This window comes from Lontra canadensis, unplaced genomic scaffold (assembly GCF_010015895.1).
Source record: "Lontra canadensis isolate GAN:19392208 unplaced genomic scaffold, GSC_riverotter_1.0 scaffold127, whole genome shotgun sequence".
In the NCBI taxonomy this organism is placed as follows: domain Eukaryota; kingdom Metazoa; phylum Chordata; class Mammalia; order Carnivora; family Mustelidae; genus Lontra; species Lontra canadensis.
In genome coordinates, this window is record NW_022631121.1 from 1,494,347 (window position 1) to 1,514,866 (window position 20,520).

At 37.9% G+C, this 20,520-nt stretch overlaps 1 protein-coding gene across 3 annotated transcripts in view; it reads right to left on the reverse strand.

Moving 5' to 3' along the window:
- Positions 1-23: 23 nt before the first annotated feature.
- KLHL15 (kelch like family member 15) overlaps positions 24-20,520 on the reverse strand; it is a 32,165-nt gene continuing 11,668 nt past the window's right edge. For 2 of the 3 annotated variants that reach the window (XM_032842328.1, XM_032842327.1), the window contains 2 exons: positions 18,499-19,210; positions 1,525-2,741 (listed from right to left, as the gene is read on the reverse strand). In XM_032842328.1, the coding sequence (XP_032698219.1) occupies positions 1,632-2,741; positions 18,499-19,203 (1,815 nt within the window). In that variant the 5' untranslated portion in view covers positions 19,204-19,210 and the 3' untranslated portion in view covers positions 1,525-1,631. Of the gene's footprint in view, positions 1,333-1,524; positions 2,742-18,498; positions 19,211-20,520 lie in introns of those variants that run through there. The other variant, XM_032842329.1, reaches the window with a different exon arrangement.

Genomic DNA, 20,520 nt, shown 5'->3' on the forward strand with positions numbered 1-20,520 from the left:
AAAAAAAAAAAAAAAAAAAAAAAAAAAAAAAAAAAAAAAAAAAAGTGAAACTAGAAAATTTATACAACAGCCATAGAAGAAGGCATTGCAATATTGCACCAATATCCTAAGAGCTGGCAAGTTCTGCCAGTGTAGAACTAGTCTGTATCAGATATAGACTCTACTCAGGAGAAAATGGCATCCATGTGAATGATCCACTCCCTGGTTATTCTTGCTTAATCTTGTTCTTCCTTCTGAGTTTAAAGAGTTGAAAGGTGCGCGGCTAATCCCAAAACACTTACTATAAATGCTTTTAAACAGTTATTCTTGATCTGTTCTGAACTTTGAGGTTACATCCTTCATGCTAGTAGCTTTCAGTAAATAAAACAAAGGCTGGGGGCTCACATCCCCGGTGCCACTAAGTATTCTGTACTAAATAAAGAAGTAGATATGACCAGTAAGATTATAATTCTGTTTCTTACCTCTACATCAAAAATGAGCTCAAATTTTCCACGAGTTGCTACTTTCCATTCAATAACAGACGCAGCAGCCTTACTGAGTGTAAAGAATGGGAGTTGCACTTACTTTTAAGGGGCCTCTATTTAGGAGTCTGGTATGACCTAAATGCTCTTTAAAAGTGCTTGCACGCCGCAAGGCCCGGGCTGCATCTACCACTCCGATTCTCACTAAAAACAGGGTAACGTTAAACAGACTGCAAAGAAAAACATTTTCAAAAAGAAGACATACATTGAATAAGGAACACTAACGTTTACTTTTGAAAAGAAAATATAAAATGTTAGTTTTCAGAAATCCATACATGTTTCAGGAATACACAGAGTTCCAATATTACTGAATCAGTATGGACTGAAGATAGACTACTTTGATACCAATGAGGACTCCAGTTATTTTAACTTTCTAAAAATGTTAATACACGAAAAGACGTTACATCTAAAATTCAACAAGTATGGCAAACCGTGTGTGCAAGTGCACTAGCTTAAAAATATAGAATCCTAACCACGCATAAAAGGAGATGTGCCTTATATGTTCGTAAGATGTATGCAAGTATGGATATGCTTTCACTAACACAATGCAGATAAGAGAAGGCAGCTTAGAAATAGTGTTTTGAATATAAAAAAGTTAATTTTGTAGAAAATTTATATTTTTGCATTTTCAGCAAAAAGCCATGCAAAAAGGTCAAGAGTTTTAAACTTAAATTATAAAACCAAAAGGTCTAACAGACTGTAATACACTGAAACGTTCCAAAAGATTTCAGATCGAGATAGGAACCGAAATTACATCCAGTGACACTTATCAGGTCTTCTCTTAGAAGATGCAGGACTCCTACGCTGACATCTGAAAGAAATGTTTAAAGCATAAAATCAAACTTCCCAGATAAGTGGATCACTCTATTAAACTGCTTCTGGAAGTAGTTTCAAGAGCTAGCGCTTAGAATGAACTTATTGCATGAGTTTGAGGCCACTAAAAAGGGAAAAAAAAAAACAGATGCTAGCACAGAATGAAAAATTTTTTACGATATTAGACCAATGGCTTTGATAGTAAAACTGGTGAGGTTTTTCTTTACTTTTTTTAATTAACTACTTTGTCACAAACAAATCTTTCGTTTGGCTTTTTTTAAAGGGAGAAAGATGTCATTAGTTGCAACGCCTGACCTCGTCCAGTATGTATTCCGGGAAGTGCAGGTTGCACACTTGTAAACCATCCAGCTTGCAGGGCATCCGCGGGTACTCATCTTCCTTCCACTTGTTTTCTTCTGGATCAAAAGTAAGGATGGAATCGCTGTAATGACCGTTGTAGCAAAGGCCTCCGAGAACCATTATTTGTTTGTCCAGCACAGTCACACCGTGGCCACTTCTGCCAATTGGCATGGACGCCAAGATGGTCCACTGATCAGTCTCGGGGTTGTACACTTCTGTGGAAGGGCATCCCTGAGACTCAAAAGAGGCCCTCAAGATCACACAGACACCACCGAAGACATAAAGCTTGCCGTTGTAAGAAATCATCTTGTGAAAGCATCTTGCGTAATTCATTTTGCTCTTATTCTCCCAACAGTTGGTAACCACTTGCGTTCTTCTGGTCCGCTGTTCTATGGTCCCTTCTTTACTGGGGTCGAACACGCACACTTGTTTGGAGGTGGAAGATGAGGTGATTCCACCGGTGATAAACAACTTGTTGTTGAGCACTGTCCCTTCATGTCCATATTTGTTAACTGGATAAGGATCCACGAATTCCCATTTATCATTGGTGATGTCGTATCTCTCGGTTGAATAGAAAGTCTCATCTCTGGTTCTGCCAGCTACGGCGTAAATAAACTTCCCAATAACACCAACTGCAAACTCTGAACGTGGCACTGACATGTCTGCCATCCGGAGCCAAGAGTTCTGCCTCGGGTCATACCTGAACACTTTGGAAGAAGCATGGAATTCGCCATCTGGGCCTAGTTCTTCCCCGCCCAACAAGAACACGAAGTTATTGACAATAGCAAGGCAGTCTGGGCGCAGAGGAACCTGCGGGCCCTCCAGCTCCCACCAGACTCTTGGTTTCTTTAAGAGAAGGATTTTACTGTTAACCATGCTATGTCCAATCATTCCTCGGAATACTGTAGTTTGGGGTTTGGCAGAGCGGATACGGCTGGATTTCATGTCCAACAAAGGCTGCTGGTGAACGTTCTGAAAGTAATTCAATGCTTGGTCAACTTCATAGCGCAGCTGTCGGGAGTATCTATAAAATTCGGATGTCTTAACCTAAGAATACAAGTAAAATAATTTAACCAAAAGAAAGAACATCAATGGCAAAAAAAAAAAAAATATATATCAAAGCCAACTAAGGAGACTAGTGTATGATCTGAGGCTTGCTGTACTAAAACTGCTTTTCCTGTTAAGATCACATACTTTTTTTAAACAAAGCTATTATATATTTGTTTTTATAATAATCTATGCACAGTCCCAAGCCTTTGAAAGTAAACAAGCTATTTTCCAGGCACAAGCTAAATTCCTCTAGCAAAATGTACTAATCATCTATTCTATGTCAGGCCCTGGGATATAAGTGGTGATTATGAGGACAAACAGAGGTTTCACAGTAGAGGGAGTCAGGGCCATGGTTTCCTTAACCACAAGGAACACTGTAAGAGTAACCATGACTGAATAACTTGGGCAATCAAGTTAGTGAGTTAGTAAAAATTTGAAAAGATGCAAAATTCTCAGTAGGTTTTTGCTATCAAGACTTGGTCGGGTATCAGCAACTCCTACAATCATCAAGCAGGTGGCAAGGTCCAATTTTTTCCTTTTTGTTTTTGGAGTTGGAACTACCTCATTGTGATGGTGTTTTTTTTAAACCAAGATCTTATGAAGCACTTTTAAGTACTGTGCTAAGTTCCACAGGGAGACAAAAAGGTTAAGTATAAGATGGGGTCTGTTTCCTCAAAGAACTTCAAATATGTTTGGGGAAATGCAGACAGACACAGATTTGCCAACAAGCGAACAAGATGGCTGACGGCTGGGAACGAGAGCGCACAGCCCATCTCTGAGTGCTGCCGATGTGAAGACAGACCAAACCGGCCCCAAACACGGGCTGCCTTGTGGAAGAGGCAGGAAGCTGGACAACCATGAAGAAAAAGCCTGTGTCATAATGACAAGGGTGAAGTGAGAGTCTCCCATGTCGACGGGAAAACCAGATACTGAGAGAGAAAACAGGCACAAGCGCGTGACTGACGTGAAGTAGGGATAGGTTACAAAAGCGAGGACTCCAACTGATCTGAGAACTTAGACTTGAGGTGCTCTGGAGAGTGCTGTCACTAAGGGACACGGGAGAGGCATTCCACTTCACTGGTGATCCATCGGAACTGCTGGGAGGACGCGGACAGGGCAAGGTCCAGGCACCCGTGGGGATCCAGGGTGACTGCTTGGGAGGGAGCCGGCACCAGGCATTTACTTAGGAGCTTCCTTTTCCTACCTCTGCCCTTTTTCCTCCCTTTCCCCTATATTTCTCTCTCTTTTTTAAAAGATTTTATTTATTTAGTTGACAGAGATCACAAGTAGGCAGAGAGGCAGGTAGAGAGAGAGAGAGAGAGAGAGGAGGGAGCAGGCTCCCCGCTGAGCAGAGAGCCCGATGCGGGGCTCGATCCCAGGACCCTGGGATCATGACCCAAGCCGAAGGCAGAGGCTTTAACCCACTGAGCCACCCAGGCGCCCCTTCCCTATCTTTCTCATTCATTCTCCACCTCGGTCCAAAGAAAGTCTGAAACAGAAAGGACCACAAATGTGTTTTAAGTATTTTGGTAACTGTCTTTCAATATAATTGGATTCCTTTGTAATCCCAAGCACTGAACTTTATGGATTTAATATCATTATTCTGAGAAGGGGTCCTTCCGTGGGTTTCAACAGGCTAGCAAAAGGGTAAACAGCACAAAAAAAGGTTGAGAATTCCTTGTCTTACTGCGTAAAAGAGACAAAATGGATATCAATACTTCACTGTGGCTTTACATATAATATCTCAAGTTATATTATTCCTCCCTTAAGAGAGTAACAATCATCACTATTTTCCTGAAAAAATAAGGATCAATTAGAAGATGAAAAAACTGAGGCGCAGACCCTTAAGTGACTTGTCCAAATTGTTTACATAACTAAAACTGATAGAGCTGGGATCTGAAACTTGCACAAGGACAGTCTTGCTCCAAAGCTATTTCCAATAGGTTACTGCACAGCTTCCACTACTCATTAGAAAACTCTTTAAATGACAAACTCATTTATTAAAACACTTAACATACATGTTCAACAAGTTATCCTAATGACCTTTCTCAAAGAAAAGATAGTATAATGGTTCTTGAAACAAAAAATCAATTGCGTGGATCACAATGACTGGACATCCAACCCCACTCTTCCTAGCAAAACACCTAATGTAGAAGAGATCAAATAATGAATGGTAAAGAAGTAATTTCAATAAACAGTCTAATAATAAAAAATATAGATCTGAAGTCTCATCCTCTACTTTTGCTTCACATATAAAAACGTACAGAACAAAGGAAATGAAGTGAGCTTCAATCACTTATGAGAAACAATGGAAACCTGTATCACCATCATCACCGAGTGTTTATTAACATGGAACGATGTTCACAACAGATTCAGTTTTTTAAAAAAGCAATTGTACACTGGTAGCTCAATTGAATAAGATTTTGTGTATGCCTGCTTGCGTTAATAATGATCATCTCTGAAACTTCACAAACATCTCTGCATTCTTTTTTATGTATCATATTTATAAACAAAAAGAGTCTTGCCATTTAAAAACTGGGTCTCTTAAAACCATCAAATACATATTTGCTTAGGAAAAACTAGCATCTTTTTGTCTTTCCATTTCTTCTATGAATTGCCTAATGGTGTACCTCACCCATTTTTCCTTTTTGTTAATTGCAAGAGCTAAAAGGCAATACCCTGGAAATCAACAAGAAACATAAACCTCAAATTAAATATTTAAGTGCCTACTGTGCACAGCCAGTGGCCTGAGAGCTACACAGGTTTTGAAGTAACAGAATCCTGTCCAGCACTGTAATTAAGCACCACATCAAGCTGCCCAGGACAGCCGATTAAGAATCCAGTAGAGAAAATATCCGACCTTGGCACTCAGGAGTTGTGGGATCTTGGGCAAGTAACTCAACATCCTTATAGCCATTTCCTCATCTGTATTACTGGGAAAACAATACTAGTACCTATGGCTCATAACCCTAAGGCAGGAGACAAGCAAGATCATCTGTGTGAAAAGGAGACTATGGTGCCTGTCATGTGGCAATGTACAACAAACAGCCATTCTTAGCTACCATCACTGACCAGCAGACATCTGTAAAAGTGTCAGCTTAAGTCAGTGCATCTGATGATGTACTTTTGGTCTGCATAAAAATTCAGTCATTCCAAAGTAATAGGAGAAAGGAGAAAAACTGTTACTCTGGACCTAATTCTCCCCAATAAAACATGATTGGTAAGATGCAAGGAGGAGGAAGCTTTACAGAAAGCAGCCATGTCATTTGGAAATCGAGAAGGGAAGGGGAATGTTGCACATATTGGATAGGCAGATTTCAAGTTTTTTAAAGGAAAATTAGGATCAATTCCAAGATCGGAAATTGTGTAAAGAAGCTCAAGAAGGCTTGGAGGCTCTCAAAAGCATAATGCTGACTGCATAATTGCAAAACACACTGATGAGGGGAAGAAAAGGGGAAAGTATCTAAAAAATCTGATGTGCTGCACAGAGAACTTTCTGGAATTCAGATGTTAAAAAACCACTTACAACAGATGGTTAAAAAAAAAAAACACAAAAAACAAGTATTACAAAGGGTGAAATGGAGCTGTAAGCATATTGTGAACGAGGCTAAAGCCTCAGGATGAACTGTGACTTTACAAAGCCCCAGATAATGAATAAACGGCGTCTTAGAGGTTAGAGTAAAAAGAAGTAGAGGCAAAAGGGAAGCTCCTCCTGGATGGGGTGGTTAATGTAATAGTAACAAAGACAAATAGCCTTCTCCTATTTTATTTCCATTCTTGGCTAAGGATGTTTTCTTCTAATCTGAAGATCAAACACAATGACTAAGAAGAAACTTAAATCCAAGATGGCTGAGAAAAAAAAAAAAGAAAAACTAGATATTCTCATTAAATTCAAGTCATTTGATCTCAAAATCACATTCTGGGATCCTGAGAGGCTTCACAGATAAGGCTGCTTAATTGCTTTTCGTAATCTGTGTGGAATCATGAATGGGAAAGTACTAGAAGCCATACTTCCAAACTACAGACTGGTTAGCCTGAGGCTGATCTGTATTGTTAAAAAAACACCACTTGCGATAAGAAAGCGCTACACGCTGGGAGGCAGCATGGATTCACCCAGCAATGCCAATCCTTGACCACTTTCAGTTGAATGAGGATGTAACAGAACTGGCAGAGAATGAGAGAACCTATGAATTTGGCAAAGTAATCAACAAGTCCAATGATAAAGAGAAACACCAGGGACCCATGAACCACATAAAACTGCAGAAATACCTGTGTTAATGCATTCGGGGAGCGGGGGATGGGGGCACAGTAAAGTGAGAGGGTGGGAAGTCCACAGCTTTTTGTCAAATACCCCAGGGATCCATAAACTCCAATGGAAAGCTGTAAATGACTACCCTCAATACAGACTAACAATGCGATAGGGCAGAAGAAAATCATGGACTGAATTAAAACAGACAATCCTACCCTCTCCATTTGGTGAAACCACAGCTAAGAGGGCTGAGTTCCATCACTACAATTTAGACATCATAAAGCGGACCACATCCTGGACAGCAAAGGGATCCAAACCATACGAAAAAATGGTAAAACTGACAAGGAATGTTTAAACTCAAGAGAAAACTCGGGAGAAAGATGGCAACCGTTTTCGGGACCGTCAGTGGAAGTTAGAAGGAAGATTTTTGGGCCAGCATAGGGAGAAGCTTTGTAATTAGAACTGTCAAGATAATGGATGTTCATCACATTATTTTAGGAGCACAGAAACCAGGACAACTCAAATATCTCACAAATAAGACACTGGTTGGCTGAACTTCGTATGCAGTCTTTACCATATGCAGTCATTAAAAAGGAGGAGGTTAATCCACACGCATGAACACAGCCGTTCAAATGTCAAGTGATAAAAACTGCAGAAGAGTATAACATTCTCAAAAAATAAAAATGGACCCTTTTACACAGCTGGCAGTATATTCAGAGGAAAACATATGTATACACATACAACATACAGTTGCCCCTTTTCGGGTTCTATATAGGTCTGTACTTGTTTTTTTTGTTTGTTTGTTTGTTTTACAAGGACTATGGTAAGAAGGGTATGGGTACATATTCTCCCCAAGTCAGGACTGCCACCTCTGGAGTCAGCATTCCTGCCAGTGGAGGTAGTCCAGGTGGGATCACGTATCAGGAGTGCCAGGGAGGGGTCCTGGCATCACATGAGGACGAGGCACCATGGCCTGTGTGATAAGCCTTCCACATTCCAAACCCAGGCTCTTACAGATTCCATCAAACTGAGTCAGCTTAACTACTTCTTATAGTCATTCTCCTGTCTCATTTTCTACCCAACCTTCGGGTCCCTTTGTCCTTTTCTCCCTCCATCCATTCTGTTGTCTTCCTTTGAAACTCCAGCTCCAAAGAATTTAAAAAGTCACTTCAACTCTGTTAAAATCCACATCACAGCTACATATCTTTATCCAGCCTGTTCTACCTGTAGGCCCCCAATAATGGAAGCTGTGTCTTTGAGATAGTGGATTATACCCAAGAACATCTTCTAACCAAAGAAATTTAGTTCCTCCTCTCTGTCACAACTCAATGTTCTAGATCTACCTTGCCCTTTTCCCAGGGCTACAATTTTCCTCTGAAACCAAATAAAACAAGTAAGCATAATTATAATTAGTTTCTTCTTTCATCAAAGAAATAGGGAATTAATGCCTCTTTGATAATCCTGGACAAAGTAATTACAGATATTCTGCTTTAAAACAAAAGGTGGAAGGCTGTATGAATGGAGTCATTTGAATGCATTAACAAAGGGAGCTATCAAAAAAGAAACATGTGGCTCATCCTTGAGCATTTCTCCCATCATTCACTCCCCACCTAACAGTTTATCTATAGATCAGGTGCTTCCAAAAGCAAGATATGGGGGAAAATGACATTTCTTTCATGTTCTAAAGAACTTTCCTTATCCTTTCATAGGATTAAAAAAAGCTGTCTTAATACTTAGAATATATTCAATATTACTTTTCTTACTTTGATACTTAAAAACTATATTACAAAAAAGCATCTTCTCTTATGCTGAATACAAAATTAAATTTGTTACCTCTCAAAAACAGTGATCTGAAAATCCTAAATTAGCCATTTCTTCCTCTGATCTTCTTTTAATGTAATTGTGTATGTGCATATAAAGGAGAAAATGTGAAAAATTATTAAATTGGAATGTGGTTCCTATAAATATATATTCAGGTGAAGAAATAATAGTTAGCCATTACCACTGGCCAAAAATTCCATGTTTCTCCCTCCCCTGTCAAAATGTTACATCATCCATTCATTAAATTTTTAACTTGTAAAGGTAATTTGTATATTTTGAGAATTTTGAGAATTAAAACAGAACTGGTGATGTAACTAAAACAGCCATTTCCACAGAGCCTACTACTTTTATTTGATTAAAAATCTGCAATTTAAAAAATCTACTAAAACTGGCTCAGCCAGTAGAGCATGTGACTCTTGATCTCAGAGTCGTAAGTTCCTGCCCCACACTGAGTGGAGAAATTACTGAAAAATAAAATATTTAAGAAAAAATAGCTGGCTACAGTCTAAAATTATTTTAGGCCTTCAGCCAGCCAATTTAAGATATTATCAGCTACTTCACCTTTCAAAATGTTTTTTTTTAAATGCCCAATATACTTAAACGAAACCTCATGCTTTTTATTAGTTTATCCATCAGTGGGGGGTGGGAAGTGCCACGGGGGACCGGAATAATCCCCAAAGATCCCAGATCTTAGGCTTGACACGGTCCCCAAGTCACTGTGATTATGGACAAGCCTCTGGTTTAGATATTTTCTCCTTATAAAAAGAATCAGTTGCATGAAGACACCTAAGGCCCTTCCTATATCCCAAAATGTTAACCTAATTTTCAGAATGATGAGTATAAGGTGTAATGTGGAAGGAAGACAGGCCTGGCTATCAGTTTTATCATCCCTTCTCCATAATTCAATCTGTTCAAAAGAAATATCCAGAAACAAAGCATCTACTAAAACAAATTATACCTCTGGGAACCACAGCTACATTTAGTATTATTTTGATATTCAGTAAAACGTGGAGCAGTCTTTATGTGCTGTATTACAAAAGCATCTACCCTAGTATGAGAAGTATCTTTATAAAATCATGCTCAGAACTGAAGCTTATACTGATTTATGTTAAAATCATCACCAAAAAAGCTAGGTGCAAAATACCTTTAATTAAACCCTTTGTCCTGAAAAACTGAGTTAACGACCAAGGATAAGGCTATAAAAAAAATCAGTTCCTGCTAAGCACAAATCCTCTCAGTAATACTGTAATTGCGGTCAAATACCAAGCGGTAAAGACAAATTTTAGTAAGGATTTACCTAACTCTTCTTCAAGCAGGCAACCGAACAGAACTTCCGAAGTTAAGAAACCAGCGTAAGTGGGGGCTGAGGGAGAGGCCTCTCCTCAACGTAATACTCCCTCTAATACAAGTTTCAGCACCATTTGGTTAGTGGTCTATCCCTTCAACTTTTCTAGAGTGAAAAATATGTAGTTCAAAAATAAGTATGCTCAGAAAGTCTAATTTCCTTCCAATTTCAGCCAAGTCATAGAACACCACTAGAAATTAAGTGTGCACAAGCCTAAAAGGTAGAAAATGATTTCCAGAAAGCCCCTTAAGTCCACTGTATTATTTCATTATAGTTATATTCAGATAGTACAACTAAATTCTAAAGTTCTTCCTATTTATGGAAATATTTTCAACTACATAAATACTGTAATTTTATTTAAAAATATGGTAAAACAGAAGGAAAGCCAAAAAGGTTTAATCCTAAAACTAACTTCTGAATGAGCAAGGCTTACCTGTGACACATGTAACATTTTCTGAGTAAATATTAAATCTGAGAATTAAAACTTTAAGGCCTAAAATCTTAGTATTTGCCCTTGTTCCTCTCCTGCTGCTAACCTCGTCTCCATTTTCTAACTTCTCCGATGTTGTTTGATTTCTGCTTATCATTTGGTTTCTCTCCCTCCTTTTTCATCCGTTCATTAAAAAAACTTTCTCCTTCTACAATTCAATATAGCTGTCTGTATCCATCTCTTCCTGCATGGCTAATTTCCAATTCTAGGATTTTGTTTTCTTCAGCCATTTATTTTATTTAAAAGGAAAATCAGCAAGACTGAATTTGTAAACTCCTGTTTTCACTAGGTTCCTACCTGCTTCATACACCCCCACCAAAGTCTCTCTCCCAGGGGACTCTAACAGCAGTCCACACCGTGAATTACCGCACCCTCCAGGAACCTACTAACCTGGGATGAATGCAAGTCAAAGGTAGAAAACAAGAGCACTCTACTCCCCTACATAAAGGGCTTAAGACTTGAGGAGAAAAACACCTTGGGTGATTTTTTAAGAACTCTGCCCATGTTAATTACAATCATCCAAGCCCACGGGGCTGGGGAGGAGGGGTCGGTAAAAAAGGAGACGGATACAGAAAAAGACACTAAGTGAATGGTGAAAGTCTGCTTAACCTATTGACCTAGTTTCTACCAGAAAACCTGCTCATCTCTGTGCTTTCACTCCAAGGGGCAAGTGAGCTAGCTGACTGTCAGTTTAAACAATTTCAAGTTTATAGCTGTGTAAGTAGTATTTAATATACGAAGGGGATTTTAAACTTCTTCAAAAACAACTCAAACTTATTAGGAACCCTAACCAAATTTCACATTTGAAATCTAGGTTACTGGCTTTGTAAAAACAAACAAACAAACAAACAAACAAACATTTGTATTGTCAAATAAAACACTGCTTATGTTTCTCATGTACTTCAGTGAGGGTTAGAAGCAAATTTCTGTTTTTTCCTCTAGATTTGTCTGGCTGTAGCTCAAGTTATTAGAAATAAACTTTTGAGTTTTCCGCTGAACTGTGGTAACACTACAGGTCTGGCTGCTGGACAGAAATTTTCGATCGCTCAAGTGTTAGATTAGTCAAAACATGTCACAATATCTAAGTAAAGGAATTCTGGAGGGCATATAGCACCTACACTTTACATAGATGCAACCGTACCCATACAGTGTCATTACAAGTGGTCTGCACCTCAATTAACTGGAATATCACACCATCCAAGTGTGACATTAAGGACAATCGATTTACTTATGTGCCACACAGTCCACTGTTAATGCTATCTATATCAACTATGCTAACAGAGAAAATATTTGGAAGATTATCAGTGTTTTGTGAAGACCAGTTCTGAGAGCTACTAACATTCTTCAGTATCCAAGGTATACTGGGACACTTAATTTATAATCCTTGAATTCTTTCCCTCTCAAGGTGAGCACCAGACACCTTACCCCCATTTTAACATGTAGCTTTTAAAGCCACAAATTCTGCACCTTAAGTTAAAACCTTTTTTAAAAAAAGGTATTAGGAAGTTCTTCTGTAGCATGTCTTATTCTGATACTAGGACTAATTTTTACTAATAATGAAGCTGGTTTTTTTCAGCAGACTATCAAAATTATCTCAAAGTTGTAAAAGTTTCTATAACAAGCTTTCATAAAATGCAGATACGTTTGTTAAATCCAAATATATTCTCAGTAAAAGAGAACTTTTTTCTCACTAAAACATTAGCTTTGCTCTTTAAAAGTTACATAAACCCAAATTTGGGGCCATATGATGAATTACACTTAATATATGAGGAAAAAAGCACACTAGGGAACCTAACTATCACAAGCTAGTTTATAAAACATTAAGAATAAAGCAGAATACATCTTTATAATCTGCTCCCTTACTGAACAGCCAGTGAAAAACCAACTGTAAAAGCCTAATTATAAGCTGAACAAATGTGTTTTTAATCTTTACAGGACTGAAAGATTTTCCTTCCTTTTGAAAAACTGGAAGATTTTATGATTATGATTAATACAATTTCTAAGGGGAATCATTGGCACACTCTTACCTTATGCATATTTATGATGTTGAAAATGCCCTAGGTTCAAAAATATTAAAATGTCACTGTACTAAAGAACCAACATATGGGTATTTTAATGAATAATTTAACAATTTTGCTAAAAAATCTTTTCTATACAAAAAAAATATAATAGCATTTTGCCAAATATACATTTACTTCACAAAATGTTTCCAATAAAGCAGTAATTGTTTTTTAAAAACCAAAAGACCAAAGAAAGCAAGGTTTAAACTATTTAAATCTTCCCATCACTGAAATTCAGAATGACAAATGTCAGGCCTTATCTCTGTTAACAGACGCCAAAGACCCTCAGAGCTAGTAAAAAACAAAAAACAAAAACGCCACAGACATTTATGTCAGTAAAAACTGAAAATGAAGTCTATTTTAAATACCCACTACAGAGGGGACCTGGGTGGCTCAGTGGGTTAAGCGTCTGCCTTTGGCTCAGGTCATGATCCCAGGGTCCTGGGATCGAGCCCCACATGGGGCTCTCTGCTCAGCCAGGGATCCTGCTTCTCCCTCTCCCTGTCACCCCCACTGCCTCTACTCGTTCTCTCTGTAAAATAAACAAAATCTTTTTTTAAAAAATCCACTAGAGATAAAAGGAACCCTAAGACCTCTTCAACAACTATATTAAAAGGACAAGATCCTTAAAATTTATTTCCTTGAAATAAATTTAAAATTTCTTTGAAATTCTTAAAATTTCTTTGAAATAAATTTAAAATTTAAAATTTAATTTCTTTGATAATACATCGAAATCCCTAGAATTGGGCTTGCACATCTGGAAGTTATCCCACACCTTGTACTTTTTTCAGTGCCATTAAATTTCTCTGGCTATATTTTGTTCATGCAAACAAACTGAATTTTCATGACTATCTAGCAACTTCTAAACGACCCAAGCTGGGCCAGAACACCTTATATATGTCAGATTGTGCCTCAAAAGCTCTACACAAAGGTTGAGTCTATAGGTTAGTTCCCTTTTACAGATTAAAAAACAGGCTCAGAAAGGTTAGGAATCTTATCCCAGAACAAGTGGCACTGCTCAGAGTGGAACCCAGGTCTGCTCGCTTCCTGGTCCAAGGGCTTCCTACGATGGCTGCTAGAGCAGGGAGGGAGAGGACCGTGAGGTGCAAAAGCGTGTGCTTAACCCTGTGTCTTCTAAGGAACTCAGTGAAGAAATCTGGAAGCCACGATCTCTTTGGTGATGGTCCCACAGAGTACTCAGTACAAAAGTTAAGACCGTCTATTTTCAGCTGGGGAGAAAAGTAGAGGATGAGGGAGAAAGATACTACAGAAGCATAAACTCAAAAGATTTCAGCATAGCTGGAGGACAAGACTCAGGTCCCCGCAAGGAAAAGGGCTATTCCCTGATAAGAGGCGGAAGGCTCCGTTCCCTCACTACGAAGCTTCTGCTCAGATGTGTTTGTTACCACCAAAGAAAGAATTAAAGTCCACACAGGTTCCTTCCACCAAGCTTTGTTCACTTGCTTTTTATTTTCCTAAGGCCAGGGTTGGGATCCTGACGAAGAGATGCTACACTCAAGTTAACCTCATCAGCCGCGCTAAAGAACAGGTAGGTATGTAAGCTCATTCAACATTAGAGCATGCAGAACATCTTGAAAGGCTGAGAAACCAGGAAAAGGGTCTAATATGTGAGAAAGACTGTTTGCCATATTCTTGTTCAGAGAGTTTCTAATGAACAACTCACTCCTTGAACTTCTAGAGCAGCGCTGTGCAACAGAAATATAGAGCCACAAATGTGAGCCACTGATTAATTGTACACTTTCTGAGAGCCACATTTAAGAAAGTAAAAAGGTGAAGTTGATTTTATGAGACTGACGTGCTACCTACTACCTACTAGGTACCGCTAACGAGGCACCTGAAGTTGATTTTAATAATGTGTTTCATTTTACCCAGTATACCCAAAATATCATTTCAAGCTATGAGCAATATAAAAATGAGTAATGAGGTTATTTACACCCTTTTTGTCATCCTAATTGTTAAAATCTCAATTCAGACTTGCCACATCTTAAGTATTCAGTAGCCACAAGCAGTAACCCTACTGAACAGCGCAATTCTAGAGTCATAGCTATACACTAATTTTTTTTATTAGAGAGTAATCTTTTAATCTTGACTTCAGCTAGTTTTAATCCCATCAAACTGAATGGAAAGGCTCTCCATTTTTTTTAAAGGAGGGAAATTTTAACAATCTAAAAGAAATCTAATAATACTGTGAATAAGATTCTTGATTATCTTAGTCATAGGATCAGGCTACTTAGCCTCTTAAGGAAAAAAAAAAAGGTAAATTCTAAGTTTGATTAGAGCTGCTAAGTGCCAAGACTTCTTTGGCATCACGACAATATTTCCCTGTAACTGTTCCTGAAAAAACACAATGCTGAAAAGTAGATGTGTTAACAGGACACCTAAGGAAAAGAGGAACTAAGTTAACACCAACACAAAGAAATAATCTGACAAAGCCAGAATGTGGGACACACTAAGACAATCAGAGATCTGACCTTTCTCAAAAATAAAAAAGAAAGTGCGGGACTGTTTTAGATTAAGATTAGACAGATGTGATAATCAAAAGCAGTACATAAATAATGACTAGATTCTAGGGCACTTTGAGAAATGGGAAAATTTGAATGTGGACTAGCTATCACATGGTATTATTATTGATTAACTGAAGTGGAATGGCACTGAATTTGGGTAGGGCAGTTCTTGAACCTAGGTGACAGCTACAGAGGTACGTTATACTATTATTCTTCCATCTTTTCATGTTTGAACATCCTCATCATAAACAAGAAAAAGGAGAGACAGTTCCAGATTCAAAGGGAGACCTAACAATCCAATATGCTGTATGAACCTTGATTAAATCCTTTAAAAAAACAGCTTAAAAAAAAGGCATTTAGGGGACAAGTGAGAAAAATCACAAAATGAAGAGCCTATTACATGACATTAAGGCATTATTGTTAATTTCAACAATGGTATTATGGTTATGTCGAATTTCCTCTCTCTTGGGAGATGAGCTGCTCGCTCAAGCAGTTAGGGATGAAGTGTCATAATGTCTACAACATTCTCTGAAATGGTTTTACACAGCTAAAGCCAAAGTGGCAAGATGGTAACAGTATTAACCTAAAGGATGTGTTTATGGGTGATCATTCCAATATTCTTTCAGACATTTTTTTATGTTTAGAAAGTCATAGGAAGTTTTTAATAATTTAAAGCTAAAAATAAAATGTACCGGGGCGCCTGGGTGGCTCAGTGGGTTAAAGCCTCTGCCTTCAGCTCGGGTCATGATCCCAGGGTCCTGGGATCGAGCCCCGCATCGGGCTCTCTGCTCAGCAGGGAGTCTGCTTCTCCCTCTCTCTCTGCCTGCCTCTCTGCCTACTTGTGACCTCTATCAAATAAATACATAAAATCTTAAAAAAAATAAAAATAAAAATAAAATGTACCTATCAATATTCCGTTTTTCTAAATTTCAGCAAATAGGATAAAACCACAAATCAAAACTGCCTACGCTTTTCCCCATGTAGATTCTCATACTAAAAAAGGACCCCATGTAGATTCTCATACTAAAAAAGGACCAGCACAGATGTAACATGTCTTTATTTCTGTGCCCTTTCTGGCAGTGTGCATATATAATGGATATTAAAATGGCTTTGTTTGAGACCTGCAGCATACTAAGTAAAGGAAAAATGGATGGGCCCTATTTTCAAGGGAGCTCAAAATAGTACGGTGCAAAATAGTTCAAATTCTTATTTCCCAACCCAATTTTCCATTTAAGTTTGGTTTATGAAGTTTTATTTCTAGAGATAAACTCTCAAAAATGTTTCTCAACATTCAGAAAGCCATACATTCCTCCTGAAACTAATATAACAATGTATGTTAAACTCTATTGGAAGTAAAATAAAAGAGAAAGCCACAGATTACTATGATAAGCAGTAACTCTCATACATCACTAAGACAAGAATCACTGACTACTTTCCATTTATCTTACCGGTATTACTAAAATAAAACTAAAAGATTTCTACTATATTACAAAAAAACAAAGCTCCCTCTTTGGCCAGGGCCTTATTAAGTTTTCCTAAGAAATTAACTCAAGAAGGAAGCCTTAACATTTTTATTCTGAGGAGATCTACCCAATACTGGGCCATTGGTGAATAATCACATCTTATGCTATAGAAGCAAACAAAATCCATCAGAAGGTACAAGAGATGTTTCATATAATTTACAAAACTACCCGATGGTATTAACTTTCATTTCAGCCACTGTCACTACTGACCACCTTGAACTGGTAATTAGAACATAAAAAGGCTCAGCACTCAGCAATTAAAAATCATTTACTGCTAGCAATTATCCATCGTATTGTCCCACAGAAGGAGAAATTTTATTTCTTATTTTACCAGTACTTCCACCTAAACTAAAGTTGGAGGGTTTTGTTTAAGCAGTGGGAGAGCATTTGCATTTAGTGCATAAAGACAAAACAGGATTCTCCAGAGAAAGAGAACAATAAAAACTTTAGTAAGGAAAAAAATCGTTATCAGAGACAAATGATTTACAGAGTTGACGTGGGGCCGATTATCACCCAACAAAAAGTAATTAAGCAATGTATTCTTTAGTTTCAATTATTTCAGCCAGATCCAGTGCATTCTGAGAATGAAGATAAAATCCCATAAAGTTGGGTTCTCTATTAAAAGTATAAGTTAATGATATTTCACAGCATTTCGGGGGGGGGGGGACATGCCAGGCTGCTGAGTGTTATCTGAAGGGGCAAATCTGTTTATTTTTCAAATGGTGTAAACAACCCTCCTTTGCAAATATTATATTTTTATCACCACTTGTGGTAACTAAAGCTAAAGAACTATTTAACATGAAGGGTGTTGAACCAAAGCTTTAAGTGTGCTTTCTAGAAAGAGGAAAAGATGCAAGAGGTAAACAGAGCCCCAGAGGTAACCGTATGATTAGAAACCAATTAAGTTAAGCAATTATTGAAACTGCTTTCTCTCCTTTTGGCAAGAAAGGATCATAAGTGAGACTCTGATATAAAAATGAAAGATGCTTGCATGCGAAAAGGCCAAGGCTGTTTTGGAGAAAGACTATTTTTCAAACAACAGAACTATTACATGGTAAAATGTGCACAGGGCTGTTTGATCAACGTCGACAGAGGATTTATAGTCTATTTAGTTAGAAATGCCAAAACAATGGTTTTAGACATTAAACATGTTTTCATGGTTAAATTCAGTTAGTATTCATAGTGAAACGGGAAAAACAGAACTACTTAAGAGTAGGGAAGAAACAACTAGGTAAGGGTAGGGAAGCATCACCACTAGGGCCTACTGCTTTTCAAGAACTATTTTATGTTTACTCACTACATTTTAGAGGAATACAAAACTGCCTTAATGTACATCATTCAAAACTACAAAAACTCCTCTCAACTCTAATTTCTTCATGTATTACTTAAATTAATTTTGAAAAACAGAGCTAATCTGACCCAATTCAGATTTAATTACTTTGTGAAAAGAAAGAAAAGCTAAAGCAAACTTGGAATATTTTGGGTTAAATAATTATGCTTCAACTTTAAAAGTACTTTTAAAACAAAACTACTCTACTACCTACCTGGTTCTTCTTTCCCCCACAAAATGTGTTTTTAAAAACCTAAATGTACAAGCTACAACACATTAGACTGCTTATCCACTAACTATTCTTATAAACTATTCTTTTTAGCTCCTGACCAAACCTGGGAATCTTACCTATAAAGACATACTACCTCAACTAAATGGTGAGTCCTGTCTGTTGCTTTCAAATGCACTAACCTTCTCAAAAACACTGGATGGGGTCATCAAACAAAACCTGATGTTCTGAATGATGGTATCGGTATGTCTCCAGCGTCTTCTATCATGCCGCAGCCAAGACTGCACAGCCTCGTACAGCTCTATCTCTGGGAACCTGCTCAGATGATCATTATCCAAATAAGACATGAGCTTCTCAAAGCTCAGATAAGACAGGAAGTCAGGTCTGGACATGAGTGGCACAAAGTTGTCTAGCAGAAAGGCGTCCAACTTCTCCCTGACTCCCTCGATGTTTACACCAAAATCATCTAAGAGTCTCATAATTTCTGCACAATTCTCTAAGCAGATTTTTGCTAATAGAAAAGAGCAGCAGAACTTCACCACTTCTATAAGTTGAACATACATGGCAGCCTGAAGGATCTCATGAACAGTATTCATACTCAGTTCTATAGTTCCATAATACATAAATTGAAGGACGTGGCTGAAACCAGTGGCAGTTAGACCTTTTAAATGAATTTTGTCCTGATCTCGCTCCCTCATGTCTGCAGTAAACATAATTCTGAAGTAATCACTCTGGGTGGCCAAGAGTGCTTTATGGGCCTGGAACTGATGATCTTCAATAACCAGAGTGACATCAAGAAGCAATCCCTCCTCATACAGTGCTCTGAACCCAGCAGAGACACTGGTGTCATGGATGGAGGAACAGAATCCTTCCACGTCCCCTGCCATGAATCACCTGGAAAAAAGGCAATCAAAGAAAACTGTGTTAATCATTTCCATGCATTCTGAAGACATTATTAACTTAAGAGCTTAAACAATTTTTCATAATTATCTCAATTCCACTGCCTAAGTCTTAAATGTACAAGCCCTTTGGGAGAAGACAACCTAAAGGTTTACAGGCTAATGTTTTTGGCTTCCCTACCTGGGGAAAAAGTCTATTACATATCTATCAAACGATGGTAAATTGTTAACTTACAAATAATATATGCCTAGTCCTCTGATTTTACACCGTTCACCGAATATATTTCACTATGTCCCCAAATTATCAACACAAAAAGGATTTGTCAGCCAAATGCTAAATTATGAGAAAAAGCAACAAAAAAGAAATCAAACCAAAAAGTACCACTGTTGACCTTGAAAAAACCTAGGAACTTACCCAAAGGAAATAATCAGATAAATATGCCAAACTGTACACAGAAGATTTTTCTTTCTAGTCTTATAACTTATAATAAAAAACTGGAAAATATTCAAAAGCCCAACAACAGAGTATATGAAGTAAATGTGGTGTAGTTTTCTAATGGAGTACTGTAACAACTAAAAACGATGGCAGAAATCTACCTATTCTGACAAAGGATGTTTATTAGGTATTGTTACGTGAAAAAAACAATGAAGCAGACAACTGCAGTTTACTTGGTGCATTTTCCAAAATTAAATACACACAGGTGTGTTGAGATGAGAAAACGTCTGGAGGAACAGATACCAAAATGATATCCCCAGGTAGTAAGATTTCAAGAAACTGAGATTTACCCCCTTCTCTTTTTTACTTACCTCATTAACCTTATTCTAAAAAAACAATGATCACATGTTATTTATATATTTAAAATATAAATATGTAAATTTTTGAAAGGAATGAAAGCACATTTTTGCCTATCAGAGAAATGAAGCCAAGAGAGTGGAATGATAATTAGATCTTCTAGGGCAGAATAAACTAATTGAGTTTATTAGACTGTTTCTGAAGCAAAGTAATTTTCTCCTTTTCACACAACTACTCTCCTTCCCACCCTGCCGGCCAGGCCAAGGGCCACTTATCTTCTCCTCTCATCCTTCACAGCTCCGGGGCCTCCTCCCATCCCAAATTCCCTCCCTACCCTTTTCGTCTGCCCTGTGGAACCTTGGTTCAGAGTAAACAAACTCCCCTACCAGCTTCTGCTGGTCACAAAATTTTCTCCACAGTCTGATTTAAACTTACAAAAAAATACTCTTCTGTAGCTTATTAAGCCTACCTTCTAAGCCTTCTTTTAGGTTTCTACTGTCCTTTTTCTAAAA